At 56.1% G+C, this 18,635-nt stretch overlaps 1 protein-coding gene across 7 annotated transcripts in view; it reads left to right on the top strand.

The window, feature by feature from the left end:
• The window catches only part of NEK7 (NIMA related kinase 7), a 53,373-nt gene that overhangs the window by 26,126 nt on the left and 8,612 nt on the right, over positions 1-18,635 (top strand). For 5 of the 7 annotated variants that reach the window (XM_080650973.1, XM_080650974.1, XM_080650972.1 and 2 more), the window contains exons 5-8: positions 3,746-3,856; positions 10,408-10,516; positions 11,544-11,651; positions 16,820-16,914. In XM_080650973.1, coding sequence (XP_080507099.1) covers positions 3,746-3,856; positions 10,408-10,516; positions 11,544-11,651; positions 16,820-16,914 — 423 coding nt within the window. The remainder of the gene's footprint in view (positions 1-3,745; positions 3,857-10,407; positions 10,517-11,543; positions 11,652-16,819; positions 16,915-18,635) is intronic. The other 2 variants (XM_080650975.1, XM_080650976.1) reach the window with 1 other exon arrangement.

Below are 18,635 nucleotides of genomic sequence, written 5' to 3'. Positions count from 1 at the left end.
AGATGAGCAACTTATTAAATATTACACTCACACTGCATATGCAGATGAGCAGCTTATTAAATATTACACTCACAGCTGCATATGCTGATGAGCAGCTTATTAAATATTACACTCACAGCTGCATATGCCGATGAGCAACTTATTAAATATTACACTCACACTGCATATGCTGAGGAGTAATTTATTAAATATTACACTCACACTGCATATGCTGATGAGCAGCTTATTAAATATTACACTCACACTGCATATGCAGATGAGCAGCTTATTAAATATTACACTCACACTGCATATGCAGATGAGCAACTTATTAAATATTACACTCACAGCTGCATATGCTGAGGAGAGCTTATTAAATATTACACTCACAGCTGCATATGCTGATGAGCAGCTTATTAAATATTACACTCACAGCTGCATATGCAGATGAGCAACTTATTAAATATTACACTCACACTGCATATGCAGATGAGCAACTTATTAAATATTACACTCACAGCTGCAATGCTGAGGAGTAATTTATTAAATATTACACTCACACTGCATATGCCGATGAGCAACTTATTAAATATTACACTCACACTGCATATGCAGATGAGCAACTTATTAAATATTACACTCACACTGCATATGCTGATGAGCAGCTTATTAAATATTACACTCACACTGCATATGCAGATGAGCAACTTATTAAATATTACACTCACAGCTGCATATGCTGATGAGCAGCTTATTAAATATTACACTCACACTGCATATGCTGAGGAGCAGCTTATTAAATATTACACTCACAGCTGCATATGCTGAGGAGTAATTTATTAAATATTACACTCACAGCTGCAATGCTGATGAGCAACTTATTAAATATTACACTCACACTGCATATGCTGATGAGTAACTTATTAAATATTACACTCACAGCTGCAATGCTGATGAGTAACTTATTAAATATTACACTCACAGCTGCATATGCTGATGAGCAGCTTCTTAAATATTACACTCACACTGCATATGCTGATGAGCAGCTTATTAAATATTACACTCACACTGCATATGCAGATGAGCAGCTTATTAAATATTACACTCACAGCTGCAATGCTGATGAGTAACTTATTAAATATTACACTCACAGCTGCATATGCTGATGAGCAGCTTATTAAATATTACACTCACACTGCATATGCTGAGGAGCAGCTTATTAAATATTACACTCACAGCTGCATATGCTGAGGAGTAATTTATTAAATATTACACTCACAGCTGCATATGCCGATGAGCAGCTTATTAAATATTACACTCACAGCTGCATATGCTGAGGAGTAATTTATTAAATATTACACTCACAGCTGCATATGCAGATGAGCAGCTTATTAAATATTACACTCACAGCTGCATATGCTGAGGAGTAATTTATTAAATATTACACTCACACTGCATATGCAGATGAGCAACTTATTAAATATTACACTCACACTGCATATGCAGATGAGCAACTTATTAAATATTACACTCACAGCTGCAATGCTGATGAGTAACTTATTAAATATTACACTCACAGCTGCAATGCTGATGAGTAACTTATTAAATATTACACTCACACTGCATATGCTGATGAGTAACTTATTAAATATTACACTCACAGCTGCAATGCTGAGGAGTAATTTATTAAATATTACACTCACAGCTGCATATGCTGATGAGCAGCTTATTAAATATTACACTCACACTGCATATGCAGATGAGCAGCTTATTAAATATTACACTCACACTGCATATGCTGATGAGCAACTTATTAAATATTACACTCACACTGCATATGCAGATGAGCAACTTATTAAATATTACACTCACAGCTGCAATGCTGAGGAGTAACTTATTAAATATTACACTCACAGCTGCATATGCTGATGAGCAGCTTATTAAATATTACACTCACACTGCATATGCAGATGAGCAGCTTATTAAATATTACACTCACACTGCATATGCTGATGAGCAGCTTATTAAATATTACACTCACACTGCATATGCAGATGAGCAGCTTATTAAATATTACACTCACAGCTGCATATGCCGATGAGCAACTTATTAAATATTACACTCACACTGCATATGCTGATGAGCAGCTTATTAAATATTACACTCACACTGCATATGCAGATGAGCAACTTATTAAATATTACACTCACAGCTGCAATGCTGAGGAGTAATTTATTAAATATTACACTCACACTGCATATGCTGATGAGCAGCTTATTAAATATTACACTCACACTGCATATGCAGATGAGCAACTTATTAAATATTACACTCACACTGCATATGCTGAGGAGAGCTTATTAAATATTACACTCACACTGCATATGCTGATGAGCAGCTTATTAAATATTACACTCACACTGCATATGCAGATGAGCAGCTTATTAAATATTACACTCACAGCTGCATATGCTGAGGAGCAGCTTATTAAATATTACACTCACACTGCATATGCAGATGAGCAGCTTATTAAATATTACACTCACAGCTGCATATGCTGAGGAGTAATTTATTAAATATTACACTCACACTGCATATGCAGATGAGCAGCTTATTAAATATTACACTCACAGCTGCATATGCTGATGAGCAGCTTATTAAATATTACACTCACAGCTGCAATGCTGAGGAGTAACTTATTAAATATTACACTCACAGCTGCATATGCTGATGAGTAACTTATTAAATATTACACTCACAGCTGCAATGCTGAGGAGTAATTTATTAAATATTACACTCACAAGCTGCATATGCTGATGAGCAGCTTATTAAATATTACACTCACAAGCAAAAGGATTGTTAGGGTAACTTAGGCCACTCCAATTTCGAAGAACGATATACGTTTGAATCTCCGTGTATTGAAGAGTCTGGTTACTTTGGGAATCGTTGTGAAATAATTGAACTGGAACATTGGGCAGGCTTAGCTTTCCCCCCTCATTTTAAACTGGGAAATAGAGAAAGGCTGTATTTAAATGCAATATAACAGATGACAGTTGTTAACACTCCTTAATTTTCTGTTTGTTTTGTCTTTAACCGCTGGACGTAGCTATGCTGGGCTCAGCCCGAACTTCAAAGTAGGAGTAAAAAGAAGAAGACGATTACCATTGAGCGCCCTAACATGGCAGAGCTCAGTTTGAAGGAAATAATTTTTAGCAGCTGATGAGTCCCATCATGTCATTCCTTTGTAGGCATGGATAGCTTCTTGGAGAGAATATACTTTTTAAAACTTTGAGTGCCTCGTATACTCTATTATTTCTAATAAAGAATATTAAAATAAAATAAATGTATACCCAGTTTTACTTTCAATTATTACACTTCCTTTAAAATTCACAAGATTAAAGAAAAATACACTGTCATGTGAAGTTCTGTAATTTAGAGATGAAATGCAGTAGCTAGATGTATTCTTTTTTTTTTAAATATATTTTATTGATTTTTTACAGAGAGGAAAGGAGAAGGAGAGAGAGTTAGAAACATCGATGAGAGAGAAACATCGATCAGCTGCCTCCTGCACACCCCCTACTGGGTATGTGCCTGCAACCAAGGTACATGCCCTTGACCGGAATCGAACCCGGGACCCTTCAGTCTGCAGGCCGACGCTCCATCCACTGAGCCAAACCGGTTAGGGCTAGCTAGATGTATTCTTAAGCTATCAAACTATTGGGAATTTATAAGAAGAAAACTTCTCTTGCCTGTTTTTTCTCCGCAGCAACTCAATCACCCAAACGTGATTAAGTATTATGCGTCATTCATCGAAGATAACGAACTCAACATAGTCCTGGAACTAGCCGATGCCGGCGACCTCTCCAGGATGATAAAGGTGAGGGCTGCTCTTCCTGCTCGGCTGTCGGTTGGACGCACGGGTATGTCAGGGGCTTTACCCTGACCTGGTGCCAGAGGAATGCACGGCCTGCCCGCGGTCATGGCTGTGGCTGAAGCTGGCTTACCCGGGGAAGGTCACGCCGGCACTCGGTGCGTGTACGCTCCGAGGCGCGCCCGGGAACAGACGCAGAGCCTTGTCGCTGTGACTGGAGCTGGAGCCTGCGGCTGGGCTCCGCCGAGGCCTCCGTGTCCCGGTCCCTGCCCCCAGCGCCGGGGCGGAGAGAGGCTGTCCAGCAGCCCGGGCGTTCCCGGCGACTCACCGGAGAGGCGCGTGGGCTCTGCGTTCGACCCTGTGCATCAGACCCGACTCAGCCCCTTCGCAGTGACTTCCCTTCTTTTCAGCAGGCCTATGGCTCGGGTCGCAGATCAGCTACAGCCACAGGAACCCCCAGGTCACAGTCGATGGGTGTTTATCGAGAGCTTAGCACAGGGCCTGCCCCCCAGAAAGCACGCGGTGCCTCGGTGTGGCCAGGACTGCGCCCTCCTGGTTGCGTGTGCTTCTTGTTACATAAACGCGGGCTGACGTGCAGCGCTGAGCTCTCCGGTTCCCGGAGACCAGCCTGTCCAGAGCTGACGTCGCCCCCGCCTGAAGGGACAGCGCTCGCTCACCGGCTGCGTCCTTTCAGCGCCGTCCCGGTGGCCCGAGTTCCGGCGTGAACGCGTCTAGCTGCAAGGGAGGCTGGGATGTCCTGTCTGCGTGTGGCTGGCCACGTGCTCAGTGGGAAATCGGTGGGAACAAGCAGATGAGAAAAGAAGGCTGTTTGTTCTGCGCTGCTGACAGCAGGAGGCAGTGCTGCATGGAGGCCTCGGCAGAGGTCACGGGGGCGGGGGTGGGAATCTTCCCGGCGGGCGGCGGGCAGCCCGGGTCCCGGCCGGCGGAGGAGCTGATGGAAGCCGCCGCCTCCTGTGACTGGCCCTGGGTGGTCCTGAGGTGGGAGCAGGGACAGCCGTGGGAAAGGCTCCGGGCTGCTGAGTGACCCCTGGCCACGTGGCGCCGACTGTGGCCGAGGCTGTGCAGCCGCCTGGGTGGCCCGGGTGGTGGCACGTGGTCCCTGCAGGTCTGCCCCAGCGGCTGCTTCTGGGTGTTCGTTGGCGAGAAGAGGTGGTTTCTGGTCGGGCTGCGAAGGCTCAGCCTCTTGTTACCCGTGGCCTGGCCGAGGTGAATATCCATGTCGGTGGATCGGGGCCCAGCAGGGATCCACCCAGAGGGTCCGGGGAGGAGGGTCAAAGGCAGCGCGGGTGCTTCGTATGCGGGAAGTCAGCGCGCCCCGGACTCTTGCGGGGGGGGGGGGGGGGGACCTGGCCCTTTGCGAAGAGGAGTCTCCGCTCTGCCTCTGATGGGTCTGGCGGATGCACAGCCTCGTGTCCCCTTGACTGGCGCTCAGAGGCGTGTCCCAGGACCCTCTGGAAATCGGGACGGCCTGCGGTTTGCATTCCATTCCAGACCCGCCCAGGGTCCGGGCGAGGCGTGGGCAGACCTGGCGCAGCTGTGGCCCTGCTCTGGGGTGAGAGGTCAGCGCCGGCCCTCCCGGCTCGGCACCCTCTCCTCGGGTCAGAGCCCCATCCGCGAGGTGCCGACGGCTCTGAGTTGCTCTCTGAACCCGTTTGCGCTGCAGGAAGGAAGGCGATGCTCTCGCTGTCAGGATGCCATCGCGCTGACTCGGCCCGAGTCCCGTGGGGAGTGACTCACCGAGGCTGAGCTGATTCTCCGTTTCAGGGACTTCCCACCCAGCGCCAACAGCTCGCCCCGCAGGCCAACCACCGACAGCAGCGCGGACGCACAGACGCAGGACTGTGCACAACCGCCGTCCGTGTGAGACGCAGGGGGACAGGACTGACGTGGCGTTCTGTGCGCCAGCCTTGGCCCAGGAGCCGGTCCCGGGGAGGCGCGAGGTGAATCCGGGCTGGGAAATGCCTGCGGAAGGCCTGGAAGGACAGAGCGCCCTGGGTAGATCTGCCGGCGGGCGGGCGAGAGGGTGTGCCCGTCGTCGAGTTTCTTGGCTCAGTTTTCTTCGGGCTCTGGCGCGTGGGCCTCCTCCCGCTCCGGCGTCCGTGCGACGTCTCGGCCACACGCTGGAGTGTTTGTCCGTTTCGTTCCGTCCCACGCACGTCCTTCCCCAGGGAGGGCCTTTCCACCAGACACTGCCTTACCTCCTACTGCTCTTGGAACCGATCCTTTCACGGCCCCAGCCACGCAGGCCCCAGCCACGCAGGCCCAGCCACGCAGACCCAGCCACGCAGACCCAGCCACGCAGGCCCAGCCACACAGACCCAGCCACGCAGCCCCAGCGCAGTGGCCACCTTTCCGTGGTGACGGTTTCCCTGAGGCCCAGCTTCCCACCGGACGTGGCGCTCACTGACTGCCGGGCCGGCCGCTGGCTCCCCAGGCTGTCGGGGCCGTGCCTGGCTGGTGGCGGGGGGTGTGCAGGTCGCCTGTCTCACAGCCTGTCGGCACTTCTGGGGCCCGGGCTGGCCACGTGGCCATGGGACGTGGCAGTTTCCTGCTGCTTTGTGCTCTGCCCCACGGGCGCTGGCGGGAGAGGACGCGGCTCCGAGAGGAGGAGGTGGCTTCTTCTCGGCCCTGAGACCTTCCCCAAGTATTTTCTGAGCACCCATGTCTGTGCCATGAGCTGATCTCGCTGGGGGCGGCGGAGGGTGGCGGTGACAGTGTTTTATGGAGGCCGTGCGGATGCTGGGCGTGAGGGACGCGCTCTCCCGCAGCGAGGAGAGCTGTAAATCATGTGCATCCGTGGAACGGCCGTGTCTCAGGCTCGGCCTAATTGGGGAGGAGAGGAAATATCGCTCCCGGTCTGATTCCAGAGCGAAGCCAGGCAGCCGCGCATCAAAGATCCCTGCGATGAATAATTAACGGCGGGAGCGGCTGACACGTGGCATTAGCGTGTGTAGCTGAGACGCTCAGTGTTTCTCTAATTAGGGCCGCGGAGTACCCGAGGCTGCGGTCAGACGCAGCTTCCCAGATGAGGTTCAGGATGAAAGGAAGCCGGGTTTCCCATCACCTGTCTCTCTCTCACCAGCGGTCACAGCTGCACAGGCAAGTGGACGCGTGCGGCTGATTTCCGCCCATCCAGTGCGGGGTGTGCTGTGCATTCTCCGTGTCGTGCGCTGGGCTGGACTGACACGTGTTCCGGGGGCCACATGCCCCGTCATCTCACTCCCCACTGTCAGCACACGACTCGGGGGTGGCAACTCGCACGGAGGCGACGGGGCCCCGCCCAGAGGCGTACCGGCCGGAGCTCCTGTCGGCCCAGCCAGGGCCGGCCCCACGGCAGCTGCTCGGCCAGCAACCCCCCCCGCGGCGCCCCCTGTGCCCGCGAGATGACGTCACAGGAGGCCCCTGCTGTCCTGGCGGCGGCTCCGCCGGGGGAGGGGACGTTACCCCGGGCGTGGGAATTGGGGGTGGGGCGGAGACTTCTGTTACTGCAGACTTCGGAAAATTAGCTGAAGTACCAACAGCGTTTTGGAGAGAAGGATGATCCGCAGACATCATAACGTATAACTGCTGCTCGCCGCCTCGGTGCGGCGGGTTCTCAGATCTGCAGACACGTCTTTATTTGCACTTGTCCAAGCGCGGAGGCCGGGAAATAGGGCCACTTCGGGACGTCTCTCACACTCTTGACCTTGGACCCTGAACGCAGTAAACGCTCCCAGCAGTGCCATCCGTCTCCCGTGCCTCTGACCTGTGTTTCGCCCGCGTCCTCCACCGTCCGGGAGGCCCCGGGTCCAGTGGACAGCCGGGCAGACACGTGAGCACGGCCAGGGAGCCCACGCGGTCTGCCGTCGGCCTCAGCGTCACCCCAGGATGGTGCCGGAGTCTTGGGTCACACGGTGGTGGTGCTGTCTGAAACACAACTGCACTTTATACACAGGAGCGCGCCCCCCCCCCCCCCAAGGCCCGGGACCTGCGCCCTGCGGTCCGAGTCACACACCGGGGGCTCCAAGTCACACCCCAGGGGCTCCGAGTCACACACCGGGGGCTCCGAGTCACACACCAGAGGCAGAAGTGGACAGCCGGGCAGACATGTGAGCACGGCCAGGGAGCCCACGCGGTCTGCCGTCGGCCTCAGCGTCACCCCAGGATGGTGCCGGAGTCTTGGGTCACACGGTGGTGGTGCTGTCTGAAACACAACTGCACTTTATACACAGGAGCGCGCCCCCCTCCTGCCCAAGGCCCGGGACCTGCGCCCTGCGGTCCGAGTCACACACCGGGGGCTCCGAGTCACACCCCAGGGGCTCGGGCACACCGGGGGCAGGTGCTGGCACCGCTCGGACCTGATGCGGAGAGGAGGCCGCGAGACCCCGCCAGGTTCTCTCTCGGGCTCAGCCCCACGAGCCTCTCCGGGGCCTGGCCACGGGCGGCAGCGCAGGGTCCTTCCTCGCACCGGGCTGTCCTTTTTCCGGGAAAGGGTTTGAGCCGGAATGCTCGTGGACTCGCGCATGAACGTGTGAAAGGTACGGACGTTAGGCTGCGTCTCGGGCAAAGGTGGTTCTCCTCTCTTTTAAGTGCCGGGGCCTGTGGACGTCCTGCTTGGAGCGGCACAGTAAATCTCAGCGGGGTGAGCAGAACCCAGCTGCTCCCGCCTTCTTCCTGCTCGTCCTCTTTCCTGAGGCCGCCAGGGCCCCGTCAGCACAGACAGCTTTTCCCATCGTCAGGGCTGCTTTCCTCCAAGGAAGTGTTCCTAACGTCAGGGGAAGTTTAAAGAAAAGCTCGCGTTCAAAGGAGCACACACCTCGTAGTGGGGGAGACAGTGACGTAATGAACCGGCCCTGCTCTATCTCATGATCAAACCAGACTCAGCAGGGTCTTCCTCCCCAGCCTGTTCCTGACCCCGATGCTCACACGTCCCCGGGTCCCTGTCCGGGCGGCATCCATGGACGCCGGGTCTTCGTCCTCTTGGATTTGCTGCTCGAACAGAAAGTCCCGGAGAAGAACCTCCTGGAACCACGAGAAGCCAGACCGCCGGGTCCGGGAGCGGCTCCCCGTGCGCGTCCGCAGGCGGTTTTCACGTGTCCTGCCTTTTCCCGGAGGCGATGGATTTCCTCAGTGATGGACGTTCTCAGGGAGCCGCCGGCGTGGTGGTGATGAGGGGCTCGAGTCTGTGTTAGAGCATCCGCCGCTCCGTCGTGGGCCGGCATGCGCGAGCTGCGGGCATTCGTTTGGGGGTGAAGGACGCCTGGTCCCACCTTCCTGTTGGCGTCCGATCTCCTGATGCTAATCCCGCTCCGGAGGCCCCAGCAGGCCGGCTCTGGGCTCGTCCCCGGTCTGGGAGGAAATCAGTGTAGAAGCGATATTGCAGCCTGGCCCCTCAGGACGAAACTGATGCTGACAACAGTCCCCAATTAAAGACACGACACGGGAGACATTGATCATCGCAGTAACGCCCTGATTTCCTTCTTAATCGCCTGGTCATCTGATTGTTAATGCGTTTTAGCTACTGATGTCATAGCCACGGACATTGCTGATACGTTAGTTCATTGCCACAGTGTGTGTTACAGTAACGATTCACCCAACGTTCCTAGCTCTGGATACTGTTACATAGCAAACCCACGGCAGTTTTGCTTTTGAATGGGTGTCTTTCTAGAGTATTCTTCCAGCAGGAGTCACCTGGGAGAACGGACAGGCACCTGGGCCTGTGGTTTGGAATTCGTTTCATGCGTGGCCCCTCCCCCCTCCCCCCTCCCCCCTCCCCCACGTCCCGATTGGTGCTCAGTGTTGGCCCCACCTTCCATCCCTTTTTTCACGGAGTTTAGTTCCATTCATTCAAAGGGAACTGCAAGTCTGGCTTGTAATGTGCAATAGAAATACTTACGAAAGCTTTTTTTTTTTTTACCCAACAAACATTATTTTATTGATTTTTCACAGAGAGGAAGGGAGAGGGATAGAGAGTCAGAAACATCGATGAGAGAGAAACATCGATCAGCTGCCTCCTGCACACCTCCCACTGGGGATGTGCCCGCAACCCAGGTCCATGCCCTTGACCGGAATCGAACCTGGGACCCTTCAGTCCGCAGGCCGACGCTCTATCCACTGGGCCACGCCAGTCAGGGCTATTTATGAAAGCTTTTAACCCAACCCCCTTTCACGTTTAATAATGGAAGTCGGGTTTCAGTCACTGAGGTGGTCCGGCGTCTGTTTAAAAGGGTTCTGCAGTGCGACCTGTCTCCGCACAGGAATCCTCTTAGCGAACATCATCACCGCCAGGTTCTCGACTCTATTCTGGCTTTTCCTCCAGCCAAAGCCGACGTCTTCCTTCCAGGAGAGGGCCTCGGTGTGCGCAGATGCTGTTGCTCTGAATGGGTGCACAGTGAGCGCCAAGGCGGGTGCCGGCTGTGCTGACAGCTGCGGGTGGAAACCCTGGGCCCCCCCCCGCCCCCCAGGCAGCCCCCGGCTGTTCGTGGCCCGAGGGGCGTCAGCAGGTCCGAATCGGGCCGAAGGCCTTCAGCTCTCCCCCTTCTCCCGTCCCCCCGCAGCACTTTAAGAAGCAGAAGAGGCTGATCCCGGAGAGGACCGTGTGGAAGTACTTCGTGCAGCTGTGCAGCGCCCTGGAGCACATGCACTCCCGCCGCGTCATGCACCGAGGTAGGCGCCCCCGACCCCCGGACGCCCCGCCATTTAGGCGTCGGTGCACCCAGCACGGCACAGGGGCTGCCCTCGCAGGAACTGACCTGCCGGTCACAGCTCCCGAGGACCAGGCGCCCGTAAGGGAGGCCCGGATGGGGACTGGTTCTTTTCTGCGCGAAACAAGGCAGGTGCGGGCAGGGGAGGGGGGTGGGGCGCATAAAGAGGGGGTCTCCCCCAGGCGCGGAGACTGATGGCCGCTCAGGGTTCACAGGTGCAGCACTAGCTCCCAGCGTCTTGGCCGGGAGTCACGTGGTTGGGCATAACGTGAAGGCTCCATCACGAAAGAATCGACCCCTTGGGCGGGGGGGGGGCGTGAACAGTGTCAGTGATGCGCCTCTGAGTTCAGGGTTCTAAAGACCCCACGTAAGTTATGTGTATGGAGAGCTGTGACTTCATATTTTACGTAAATATCTCAATAAGTGGCCAGATATTTTATTTAAAATTGGCGTGAAGGGACACGTTTGTTTCTGCTCTATTTCACAAGAGTGTATTTGAAAAGGGGGAAAATGTGTCTAAATGAAAATTATTCGTGACCTGAATCATGCTGCCTTAATTGTCATTTGTCTCGGAGGACTGAGGACTCAGAAACACAAGGATGTATAAAAACTACTCAAAATAAGGCGGTCGGTCCAGGATTCGGACAGACGGACTGTTCAGGGCGCACTTTAAATTGTACCAGGAAATGTGATATTTGATCCTTTTTTTTTTTTTATATTTTATTGATTTTTTACAGAGAGGAAGGGAGAGGGATAGAGAGTTAGAAACATCGATGAGAGAGAAACATCGATCAGCTGCCTCCTGCACACCTCCCACTGGGGATGTGCCCGCAACCAAGGTCCATGCCCTTGACCGGAATCGAACCCGGGACCCTTCAGTCCGCAGGCTGACGCTCTATCCACTGAGCCAAACCGGGTTCAACAGATATTTGATCCTTGAAAGCAGCTCCGCTGGCCTCACCTCTCCCCCCGCCTGCATTTGTCCGCAGATATCAAACCGGCCAACGTGTTCATCACGGCCACGGGCGTGGTCAAGCTCGGGGACCTGGGCCTCGGCCGCTTCTTCAGCTCCAAGACCACGGCGGCGCACTCTTTAGGTGAGAGGCCGGGGGGGGGGGGGGGGGAGCCCCCCGGGGGGGCTCGCCAGGCGCCGCCCACACGCAGCTCCTCCTCCTGAGCGTACTGGTGATACTCTGGGGTCCCGGGGGACCCCACTCCCTGCACTCCCGCGGCTCTTGGTAAAGGAGGGCCAGTGAGCAGACTCGTTGTAGCTGTCGCCATGGAGTCCGCCTCGATGGTACATCACTCTCCGCTGACAGAATTCGTGTTGTTCCTCGGCCTTCCCGGAACGGAGAGCGCGGTAACCTGGGAGTGACCTGACAGCGTAACGTGTGTGGACGGTTGTCTGAACACCAACACGTGCTGTGCAGACGCCAGGCCGCTGTGTAGGTGACGGTCGTGGTGGTACCAGGAATGTGGCCTGAACAGACCGCCCTGTCTTCCTGGGTGTCGCGCTGGCTGGGACGGTTCACCTTTCTTTTCTTGTCTGATGGCTGTGGCCGGGACTTCTAATGCTCTGAGGACAGGTGGCCACGGGGGCATCCTTGTCGTCCTCTGATCTTGGAGGAAAAGCTGGGGATGGGTATGACATCAGCTGCGGGCCTGTCCTGTGGGATGGCCTCGGTCAAGTTGAGGTGCGTTTCCTTTGTTCCCACTTCGTTGAGAGTTTTTTTTTGCCAGAAATTGGTGTCGAGTTTGGTGAATGGTTGTTTTTTCCTCGGCATCTATTAAAGTGCTGTGTGGATTTTAATCCCGTGTTTTGTTGCTGTGGTGTGTCAAGCTGTGGGTGTTAAAACATCCTTACAGCCCTGGAATAAATCCCACTTGGTCATGATTATGGTTTTTAAATGTATTTTCGAATTTGATGAGCTGACATTTTGTGGAAGATTTTTGCATTTATGTATGTTTCTCAGGAATCGGGGCCTGTATGCATGTCTGTGTTTTGTGTCTTTGTCTGGTTTTGGTGACAGGGTACTGCTGGCTGCGTAGAGCGAGTCGGGAAGCATTTGTTTATCTGTAATTTGGGGGATAGTTTGGAGGACACGTGATTCTCCTTTAAATGTTTGGGAGAAGTCACGTGTGAAGCGATCTGGACCTGATGTGTGTTTGTTGGGAGTTTTTCTGTTTTATTTTATTACTGATCTAATTTCATTATTAGTGAGTCTACCCGGGATATCTTCAGGAGTTCATCCTGGAAGATGGTATGAATCTAGGAGTCGATTCATTTCTCTTAGATGGTCCTTGTGTTGGCGCCTGACTGTTCACGGTACCCTGTGACCCGTGGTGTCCCTGTGGCATCGCTGCAGTTCCCCGGTTCCTTTCTGGCTCTCTCTATTCGGCCTCCTCCCCCTTTTTCTTGGCAGGTCTGGCTAACGGCTTGTCCATCTGGCTTTTCTGTTCAAAGAACGGCTCTTGCTCCCACTGACACTTGTTCTGGGTCGGGTCTCGAACCTGCCCCTCTGCGCTCGTTACCCTCCCTTTCCTCTGCTGACTTGGGCCCCTCCTGGCTCCTTGGTGCCCGCTGGAGAGTCCCGTGCTTCCTGAGGGGGGGCCGCATCGCGATGGGCTCCCTCCTAGAACCGACGCCGCTTTGGACCAGAGATGCGGGCGCTGCGCTGCCGCGGGTCTCGGGCACGTCCGGCTTCCTCGTGTTCCTCTGCGTGGTCGCACGCGTGGCGCTCTCGGCCCTTCTCTTCTCGGCATTGATCTCCCGTTGGGTACCGTGTTGGCCGGCACACATGCTTCCTCGACGCCCGCCTTGCAGTTCGCGGAGCACGGCTCTGTGCCCGGCCCGGAGGCACCCCAGGGCGTCCCGTGTGGTTGGAAGGCGCGTTCGATGCTGCGGAGGGAGAGTGTCGCCCGTCGGTTCCCGGGGCGTCCCGTGTGGTTGGAAGGCGTGTTCGATGCTGCGGAGGGAGTGTGTCGCCCGTCGGTTCCCGGGGCGTCCCGTGTGGTTGGAAGGCGTGTTCGATGCTGCGGAGGGAGAGTGTCGCCCGTCGGTTCCCGGGGCGTCCCGTGTGGTTGGAAGGCACGTGTGTTCGATGCTGCGGAGGGAGTGTGTCGCCCGTCGGTTCCCAGGGCGTCCCGTGTGGTTGGAAGGCGCGTTCGATGCTGCGGAGGGAGTGTGTCGCCCGTCGGTTCCCGGGGCGTCCCGTGTGGTTGGAAGGCACGTGTGTTCGATGCTGCGGAGGGAGAGTGTTGCCCGTCGGTTCCCGGGGCGTCCCGTGTGGTTGGAAGGCACGTGTGTTCGATGCTGCGGAGGGAGTGTGTCGCCCGTCGGTTCTGTCCGTCGGGCCTGTGGTGTTGTTGGGCCATTGTCTCCTATGGATCTGTGCGGACGACCTGTCCCCTGGGAGGCGGGTCTGTTCCTGCAATGCTGTCCTCCCCGTCCTGTTAATGGCTGCTGACAGGCGTCGGCCTTCCGTGCTGGGTGCCCAGGTCCTTAGACGTGGCGCACCCCCTGTGGCCGAAGCCCCGTGGTGGCCTTAGCCGTGCTGTCCGTTTTAAGGGAGAAAGTAGCACAGGTTCCGTGAAGAAGCCCTTCGCTGTCGTCACTGTGCGTGGATTCTGAGCTCTCTCTCTATTGAATGGGAACGTGTCTTTCACCCTCACGGGCTTTCTTCCGGGTCAGTCCTGCTTCCAGCGGCTTCCTCCGCCCAGTGGCCTGGACTGGAGAAGGGGATGATGGGAAGTGGTTCTGGCAGAGCCGCCTCGGGAAAACCCACCGGCTGCAAACCTCGCCGCACGTCCTCCGAACGGGCAGAGGACAGACTGCCCGCTGGCTGAGACCCCCCCAGCCGAGGGCACGCGTGGCCATCGCTCAGGCCAGAGTCGGAGTCTCACCCCGGGGCCCCCCTGTTCCCAGGCGTGTCTGCCCCCGGCTTCGGTTGGGAGGGTCGGGCCCTGGAGCAGGCGGCAGAGCAGCTTCATCCTGGGCGCCGGGGGCCGCCTGCAGCCGCACCCCCCCCAGCTCCTCTGTGGCGCACTCTGCGGCCGCACCCCCGCCCCCCCTCCCCAGCTCCCCCGTGGCGCGCTCTGCGGCCGCCCCCCCGCCTCCCCCCCAGCTCCCCCCGTGGCGCGCTCTGCGGCCACCCCCCCCGCCCCCCCCCCAGCTCCCCCCGTGGCGCGCTCTGCGGCCACCCCCCCGCCCCCCCCCCCCAGCTCCCCCCGTGGCGCGCTCTGCAGCAACTGGGGTTTCAGCCGCGAAGGAGGCGGATGTGCAGTCTGACCAGGGCTCCTTCCAGGGGCTGGTTTGGAACTCGCGTCCTCTCTGGAGGGAAGCGGCGGCGCTGGGCGGAGGTGCGTGACTCACACTGTGCGTGAGCCCTTCACGGGGACACAGCTGCTGAGCGGGCAGTTCAGGGCCACTGACCCCGGGGCCTGTCCTGGCTCGCAGGCTCCGACTCGGGAGCCGCCTCTGCTGCTTCAGGAGGAAGGACGCGGGTTTCCCAGCCGTGTCTCCGGGGCCGGGGCCTGAGATGGCTGTGTGTTCAGTGCCAGGCTCAGAGCGACCCGGTGTGCCCGCGGGCCCACGCTGGGCTGGCTGTGTGTCTCTGGCCCCCCCCCCCCCCCCCCCCCGCACCTCCTCCCGGCAGAAAGGTAGCAGAGGCGGCGTCCCATGAAGCTGCTTCGAGCCCGCCTCCCTGGCCACGAGCAGGTGTGTAACTTGTTCTGACAACGTGGAAGCCGACGCAGTCACACGGTCCACGTAGCGGCGTGCTGGCGGGCTTTTCTTCGGTCTCTCTGACGTTTTGTAGACCTGAAGTCCGTCTTCATCTTGGGGAGCCTACATCTTAGGACGCCTTTATCGCTGTGAGAGAACGTATACCATGTAAAACTTGCTCGTGGAGCTGGAATAAGTCAGTTCGTGTCATGAACACTTTAAAAACCGTTTGAATGAGTGTCTCAGTATAATTTAAAAAAAAAAAAAGGCCAGATAGCGTTTTCTGTTGTTAGCCATTTTCCCTTACATTAGCCTCCCTCTGTTCTTCACGATGACGTTTATGTCTCCTCTCACTCGTGGCGGGAGGTTAAAAGGACGTAGGTACCTGCTATGGAGGGTAGAATAGATCCCACTTGACCTCCAGCCACGAATTCCCGCGCTACGGGGGGGAGGCCTCCTGCCTCCCGGCCTCGGGCGCTCACCCTCGCTCTGGAGTCCGGTCCGGCGCCGCCCAGCCGCCCAGCTGTCCCCAGAGTCACAGCCCTCTCCGGGCGGGGCGGTAACGGACAGCTGCCCGCGGTTTGGGGAGAGGGCTCAGGGCGGAATTACGTGTCCGCTCATTGGACGTGTGGGAGGCCCATCGCGGTGTGGGATGTGCTTGGGATTTCCTGAGCGTTGAGGCTTGTCGGCCTCTGCCGGGCGGCGAGAGGGAAGGATGGACCCACTGGGAGAGGAGGCCCAGCTCCCGGCTCCCCCGAGAGCCCTGGGCCGGCACGGCCCGGTCCCCACGCAGACACATCGGCAGCAGCGAGAGGGCACGAGGGCCCCCCCAGGCCTGTGCCCAGCAGTTAGCTTTGCATTTATCCCGTCAGTGACTGACCTCCCCCCTCCCACTTCTCCCGAGGTGACTGGAAGTGTGTGCATCAGAGGTGAGTAGCCCACGCAGGTTTACACGTGAACACATACGTGAGATGCGTGTAACTTAAATGTCCAGCTAAAGCAGCGTATTTTGTAAAGAATACGTTTAACGAAGGCTCACTTGTCATGTGGACGGTGGTTGTGGCAGCAGGATCTGAAGCGGCCACAAGAGAGAGAACGGCATCAGCACGTCGGAGCACGCCAACCCACAAGGCCCCTGGAGCTCCAGTCCCCGCAAGGTCTCCGAGGCGTGACGCCGGCCGTTCCCGGGCCCGGGGCCTCGCACAGGCGTGGCCCGCCCCCCGCGACGCACCACGCCTGTCCCCGTCCTTCCAGAGTGGGCGCAGGGCAGGCGGCGAGGGTGCCCCGTGGGGTGGCGTGTAGGGTCAGGGCCCCATCGTGTTCTCAGGGAGGTTTCTCTAAAAGCTGACGAGTCCAATCGGCTCTGCTTTCCCGGGTCTGGGGGGAGGAGAGGGGTTTGAAAGTTGCGTGTTCTCAGAAGCCGAGTTGTGACTGTAGTGAGAGGTCCCGGTGACGTGTTTAATGCCGACATTTGAGTGTAAGTTCTGACCAGGCTGCACCTTCACCCGCGCTCCATGCTGTCTCGTTTGGTGTGTTTTGCAGTGGGCACCCCGTATTACATGTCTCCCGAGAGAATACATGAAAACGGGTACAACTTCAAGTCGGACATCTGGTCTCTGGGCTGCCTCCTGTACGAGGTAGGTCCTGTCTCCGCTCGTGTGTCCCGTGTCTTCCTCGCTGTCGTGCACCCCCTGTCCGCACAGGAGGCACCGGTGGTGCCCTGGCTGCTGAGTAAGAACCAATGTTTCATTACGGATCCGGGTGTGTGGTAACCGCTTTTATAGCGGAATTCGGTGACCGTCCATTCCTGCACATCCACTTCTTTAATGTATTTTCAGATTACTTCCTTTTGATGAGAATTTTATTTTTTAATGTTTTTCTTTATGTTGATGTGATGTTTTCAGCACAACTTATTTGTAAAAATACACATGTGAACAGCTGTGACAGACTGGCTTATCTGTGCATTGCAGGAGAGGGGTAATGGGATGGACTTAGCTATGGAAGCATCAGGAAAGACCTTTATCACCATTCTCTTTCCCTTCCATGTGGAGTAATTGGGCTTTAAGGATGGCAGGCAAACAGGCCATTCTCTCGATTCCATTTCCACGAGGAACAGTTTGTATCGGTCCACTCGGCGCAATGCTCTCTGCCCGGCGGCCGCTGACCGTTCCCCGCGGAACACGGAGTCGTGCAGGCTGATCGTCCCGCACACACTGCCGGGCGGGACCCAGGCGGGGAGGGGGCGGAGCGTGGACCCACCTCCCCTCACCGAGCAAGGGCGCCCAGGGGGCTTCAGCCCGCACTGCAGAGACATCTCCTAGGATCAAAGGCTTTGCACCAGCGCTGCCGTTTCAGAACGAGCCCACAGCTGAGAACCTCCCGCAATAAAGCAAATCGAGGGGGAGCCATGGCCTCACCTTCCCGTGTCAGCGTCTCGGGGAAGCTGGTGCACCTCTCACTCCTAAATGGGATGCGCGCTCGGCGAGGCGTCCGGCTAACGGTCCGCCCTGTAACGTGAATCCTGACCTTTAATTGTGGTTTTACTGACGGCGGGTTCACAGCCCCCTTTTAGAGAGGTGGTTTGTTTTGAGATGACTGTCTTCTTCTCCCTACTAAGTGACTAATGATGACTTACAAAGAGAGGGTTTTTAAATGTTCTTAGCTATGTCCCTCGGGTAATGTGTATCACGAACAGTTATGAGTGGGTGAAATAACAGTTATTTTACGTATGCAGGTGATACTTATTACTTTACACTCGGGGTGTTTTGTTCAGTTCGGCACAGTGTTAGCAAGAGCTGCTTGATTAGGAAGTGACTGACCGGTCACGGCCACGCGAATGCTTTTAATGCCCGTTTCGACCTCAGACGCCTTCCGCAGCGCCGGGTGTCATCAAGCAGCACCTTCCTTTCACCCCCGGGAGGAGCAGCAAAGCGAGCCCCGAAGAGACTCCGTGAAAACGGGAAAGTTCGCTTGAAGTCGGAGGTGTCGGGGGGCGGGGGGGGGGGGGAGTTTGCAGGGTTCTTTAGGGCCACAGACCCTCAGGTCAGGACGGGCCCTCCTCCGCACCCGGCTCTGCCCCGGGGGGTGTCCCCTCTGTGTCCCGAAGGGTCACCACCCGAACGAACGGTGACTGTGGTGGCCACGCCTCCGCCCGTTGGCTTTCGGCCGTGGGCGATTTTGAAATGAGGTGTGTGTCCCGTCGCCATCAGCTTCCATGTCGGTGCATTTGCTCAGTTCCTGCGAGCAGGTCATCCGGGAGAGCTGGCATTCTTCTAGAGAGTTCCTCCACATTATGTTGCATCTGCTCCCAGCTAGGTGCCGATAGCGCGTCCCTGGAGACCCCGGGGACTGCGCCCCT

Source organism: Plecotus auritus (genome assembly GCF_963455305.1).
Source record: "Plecotus auritus genome assembly, chromosome: 14".
Lineage (NCBI taxonomy): Eukaryota > Metazoa > Chordata > Mammalia > Chiroptera > Vespertilionidae > Plecotus > Plecotus auritus.
Note: the sequence above shows the minus strand (reverse complement) of the source record. Positions and strands in the feature narration are given on the sequence as shown.